We start from the raw sequence: 5,159 nt of genomic DNA on the forward strand, positions 1-5,159 counted from the left end.
CTCCCAGAGCAAGATGCCGAAGGACCACACGTCGCTCAGGGTAGTGTAGAGGCTGTTGAAGATGCTCTCGGGGGCCATCCACTTCAGAGGCAGGAAGGTCTGTGGGAGGGCAGAGGCTGCTGAGTGAGAGGAGGGGCTGAGCCCCACTCTGCACCTGGGGGGCAGGAGGAGGCCCGGCGGTCCCCACCTCAGCTGTTTCTCACTTCCCGGCCCCCAAGGCCCATCACTGCCGATACACGGTTCCCACACCCATCCCAATGCTGGTTAGTCAGAGGATCAGGAGGCTGAGTTTCTCTTCTCACAGGCTGGGGACACGGCAACCCCTGTCTGTGAGGAAGAGCCCCAGGGTCTGAGACTCCTCGGGGAGCAGGATCCCTTTCCTGACCGCAGTAGAGGCCCCTGTGGGCGGAGGCAGGGATGTGCTCAGGTGTCCCCCAGCTCTCATCCTAGCTGCCTTCCATCTCTGGAGCCTAGTGTCCCTCCAGTTCTGTCCCTGTGTGGAAAGTGGGGACATGAGTGCGAGGCAGGATGGTCACCTTTTATCCGAGTACCACCTGCCACTCACTCATCTGGGCTTCTTCCTCTGCCTGCCATCACTGCTGAGAAGCGCATTTGGCCTGCTCCCTATCCATTCCAGCTTTATAGCTGGCCCCTTGGCCCCTGCCATGCCCAGCAAATCTGAGCCCTTGGCCCACCCCCCAGGCCTGGGCATCTCACCCCCATCCCCTCCCCATGCACAGTTGGTGGCTCCCCTTCCTGTCCCTACACACAGGGCCAGGCAGGCAGAGTTCACGAGGACTCTGTCCTGATTTCCCATGAGTCAAAGCCACATGAACCATGATGACGGTGAAGGCACTCACGCTGCCCTTGGAGATGTAGTTCGAGTCCCGCATGATGTCACGAGCCAGGCCAAAGTCGCAGATCTTGACCAGCTTGCCCTCACAGATGAGCACGTTCCTGGCTGCCAGGTCTCGGTGGACACACTGGGGACAGGGGATGGGAGCTGAGACTGTGGGGCAATTGTGGGGAAAGGCTCTCTAGGTCGAGGGCTTTATAAAAAATACATGGCTGGTCAGGTGTGAGGGGCCACCAGGTGTGAGGGCATTGGCCATCCTCAGCCACCAGAGGGATGCTGTATGGGTCACATACTTGGAGGACCCTGGCTGGTCGGGGGACCCCCCTCCCCAGGACCCCACTCTGCTCACTGTGACTACACATACATTCTTGGACGCCAGGAACTCCATGCCATTGGCCACCTGGTAGCTGAAGCCCACAAGATCCGTGTAGCTAAGCACTGGGGACTCGTTGATCAAAGTCACCCGGCAAGTCCTCTCAGGAGCTAGAGAAGAGCAGAAGGACATCTTGAGTCTCCCCAGGGCCACAGAACCCTGGCCTCTGGCTCGTAGAGGCTGGATGGCCCAGAGAGGAGTCTCCTGATCCTCTAAGGCTTCCCCAAAAGGAAAACAATTTCCAAATATCTCTTAAATTTTCCGACTTCCAGAAAAAACTTTTGGCATTAGCCCTGGGCCACTTTTATTCAGCCTGGCCTGCCTGCTCCTCAGGGCACTAGTCAGCCTGGGGCCTGCTCTGAGCAGATCACTCTTTCCTGAGGCCCCAGCAGGTCAGGCATCCCCTCCAACCCAAGCTCCTCTCCTCCCTGAAGGCTGTGTGCACATTTCTTGACCCAAAAACAGGGGTTGATATTGGGGTTCCACCACACAGCAGCTTTGGGCAGGTGGCAGGCCTCAGTTTCTGCATCTATGAAATGGGCACAGGGCCACCTTCCTGGCAGGGTTATTGCCAGACTGGGTGGAGGAAAGGGTTTGGAAAGAATGCATGACAACACTGGTGTGAGGACCCTGCGTGCACCCACCAGAGGGGACGTAGTTATCATAAGGAGCCATGTAGTTCGAGGACTCGATGTCTGCGTATTTGACATCTCCTTTCATGTCCAGCATGGGCACATAGTCCACCGACTCGTCCTTGCTCATGTCCATGTAGCCACCATCGCTCTCCCCAGGCAGTGACACGTGGCTGGGGGCAGAGGAGCATCACAGAGGCAGTAGCACAGGCTCTCCCCGCTTATCCCCCTCCTGCCCCTCTGCTCACCACTGGGGCCAGAAAGGCCCCGTCACTTATGCGTTTCTTCTCTCCCTCACTCAAGCATCCTCTACTCACAATCTGTCACAATACGAACGACCATGTAGTGAGCCCTTCCAGCCAACCTCAGACCCATCCTGAGCTGGGCACTGGGGCTGCCAAGATGATGATAAGACCTAGGTTGTGTCCTCAGAGAACTCATGCCTAGGGCAATTCCAGTACCCAAAGAAAGGGTCACAGGAAGGACACTGTCCAGCCATGAGGCCCTGCAAGTGGGCAGTGAATCACCTTAATGCCTCTGCCCGCAGATCAGCTCTCCAGAGAGCTGTGGGACCAAGTACACATGTGTCTCTAGGGGGAGAAAAAAGACTGGAAGGAAACCAATCAAAATGTTGAAGAGAACATGGATGAATTTTAACGTCTTTTAATGCTATTCTTAACTGACTCTTGCCTCTGAAATAGACAAGTATTGCTTTTGCAATCAGCAAGAGAGAAAAGAAATGTTATTTTTGGACAAGAAGAAGAAAGAGGATAGCTACCCTGGAGGCACTGGAGAGACTGCTGTGTGGAGGAGGGGGAAGGCTGCAGCAAGGGAGGAGTAGAGTGGAGAGCGCTACAGTGAGGGTCAACCTGGATCAGGAGGACCCCAGGTGCTCCCCATTGATGGAGAGACAATGATGTGTGTTTGGTGAGAGGTCGAAGGGGGTCACATCCTCGGAGTGCTCAGTGCAGGGCCTGCCACACCTCCTACAATCAGCAGGTGGCAGCTACCATCATCACCACTGTTATTGTCATGCCCACCTCTAGGGTGGCCGAGGGGGCCAGGCTGCAGGCTGGCTCTAGGAGCAGCTCTGCCCACCCTGGCCTCAACTTCCTGTCCTGGACAAGGAGGGGTGAGCAGGTGCTCCTCAGGGCTCCCCACCGACTCAGGCCCCAGCCTCCCTGCGGTACCTAGGCAGAGGGAGCCCAACAGGCAGGGCGTTGCTGTAGAGCTCGGCGCTGGGCGGGCGGCGCTTGTCCGAGCAGCGCTGCAGGAAGGTGTGCTTGTTGCGGTGCAGGTAGTCCACCAGGTCGCCATAACGGCAGTACTCGGTAATGATGTAGATGGGCCCTGCAGAAGGACAGGCTCAGGGACAGTCCCAGGGCAGGGGGTGGGGCAGGGTCAGGCTTCCGGTCAGAGCCCTGAGGCTAACGACAGGCTGCATGTGGAACAGCAGACAGGCTCAGGCCCCAGGCAAACCTGGATTTTCCTGGCTGTGAGCAAGGCAGTCTCCCTGAGCCTTACTATCCTCATCTATCAAATGGGGCTAGTAATGCCCACCCCAAAGAATCTCATGAGTATTCATGACATAATGCCTTTGGTTAGCTCAGCTCAGTGCTTGGCAAACTGCAAGCACAGGGTTAGCTGTTGTTGATGAAGCTGAAATTTGAGCCCAGGATATAAAGCAAACCAAGGCAACTGATTATTACCAGGTTACTGTTTAAATTCAAGCACAATGCATTGACTTGGCAGTTTGAAGATACTGGTGGAATTAAACATTTTGAAATGTGTGACCACTGCAGACAAAAATTGGTCTACGCACACAGTGTACTTCTGTATTTTGTTTTGGTTGCACAATACTGAGGAAAATCCCAAATCTCACAACAAGCAGCTGCAAATAGTGATAACTTTTTTTTTTTTTTTTTTGCAGCCTAACTTGTAATCAGAGTTCCAAATAAACACACTCAGCTGGAGAGACCTTACTTATTCTACGTTCCGAGTGAAAGCAGCTCTGAATGAGCAAGCCGGTTGGTGGTCTCCAGAGAAAGGGCTCATTTCAGTGTCTCATGAGCTGTTACTTATTACCCTTTTTAAAATCGACTGTGACAAGTTTTAAACATCAGAGGACTCCTTGATTTGGAAACTGCTAGGAATGGTAACCTGAAGAGTGCTTTGGTCTTGGAGGTGATGTGATTTTGTGACTTGCTAATCTGACACACATCTGGCTCTGTGAAGTGAGGGCACTGGACTGGGTAGGCACGGACCCTCCAGTGAGAGTGTCCTGTTGTCCTTGGACTGAGGAGGGGGTAGGGAGGGGCCAGGCCTTGGCCACTGGCACTTCCCAGAATCCTCTGGCAGTGGGTTGTACCTCCTTTAGTGCAGGCGCCCAGCAGGTTGACCACGTTCAGGTGGGGCCCAAGGTGACTCATGATCTTCAGCTCCGACATGAGGGCTTGCTTCTCACTGCTGCGGGCTGTGGCTGAGGGAGAGAGAGGACCTCAGGCCTGGCCCAGTCACGGAGGCCTCCCTGGAGCCTATTCTGGCTCCTCTGCCCCAGTCTGTGCTGTTAGACCCAGGTGGTCAAGGGTGGTGAGGACCCACAGGCAGGAGGAAGGAAAAAGGGTGGGCGGGGAGGCTCCTGGAGGAGGGGGCAGGGTGAGGAAGCCTCTTTCCCAAAGTAGAATCGGGAGTGCTGCTGGCTGTGGTATGCCTGTACTTCTGTGCCCAGAGAATCAGCACAAGGCCTGCTCTGGGAGTGCCTGAATGTGCGGGGGAGGTGGGGGTGAGGGGAGAGACAGGCGGGGTCCCAGGACTCACATTTCAGCATCTTCACAGCCACTTTCATGGTAGCCTGAGAATGGCTCAGGCCGTGAGCCGTGGCCTCCACCACCTGCCCAAAGGCCCCGGAGCCCAGGGTGCGTCCTAGGAAAGAGATAATCTCTCAGCTGCTGACCCACGAAGAATCTCAACATGTATGCTTTCTGAGGCCAGGTTAGACATCCCTCAAGCTACCCTGGACTTAAGGTGTTTCTCCCATGAAGGCTCCTAAAATCACAGTGCTTTGCAGTCCTTCCTGGTCTCACCTAAGTCCTGCCTACTTTCTGGTCCCTCTTTAGTCCCTGGAAAACCTCTCCCCCAGAGGGGAGCACAGGTTCTCCGTACCCTCTCAGCCTCTCCAGCTGCACTAAGCACAGGCCTCGCACTCATTAATACTTCCTCTCTCTCCACAAAGGGGTTTCATCTCACAGCATCTCTGGATCATAGAACATAAAGGCTAGAGGGTCTCAAGGGGATCATC

At 55.2% G+C, this 5,159-nt stretch overlaps 1 protein-coding gene across 4 annotated transcripts in view; it reads right to left on the bottom strand.

Moving 5' to 3' along the window:
- The window catches only part of PDGFRB (platelet-derived growth factor receptor, beta polypeptide), a 37,985-nt gene that overhangs the window by 5,740 nt on the left and 27,086 nt on the right, over positions 1-5,159 (bottom strand). For 2 of the 4 annotated variants that reach the window (XM_010850561.1, XM_010850558.1), the window contains 7 exons: positions 4,679-4,783; positions 4,230-4,340; positions 3,052-3,211; positions 1,874-2,034; positions 1,221-1,339; positions 861-983; positions 12-99 (listed from right to left, as the gene is read on the bottom strand). In XM_010850561.1, coding sequence (XP_010848863.1) covers positions 12-99; positions 861-983; positions 1,221-1,339; positions 1,874-2,034; positions 3,052-3,211; positions 4,230-4,340; positions 4,679-4,783 — 867 coding nt within the window. Of the gene's footprint in view, positions 1-5; positions 100-860; positions 984-1,220; positions 1,340-1,873; positions 2,035-3,051; positions 3,212-4,229; positions 4,341-4,678; positions 4,784-5,159 lie in introns of all 4 variants that reach the window. The other 2 variants (XM_010850559.1, XM_010850560.1) reach the window with 2 other exon arrangements.

This window comes from Bison bison, unplaced genomic scaffold, assembly GCF_000754665.1.
Source record: "Bison bison bison isolate TAMUID 2011002044 unplaced genomic scaffold, Bison_UMD1.0 scf7180017864291, whole genome shotgun sequence".
Lineage (NCBI taxonomy): Eukaryota > Metazoa > Chordata > Mammalia > Artiodactyla > Bovidae > Bison > Bison bison.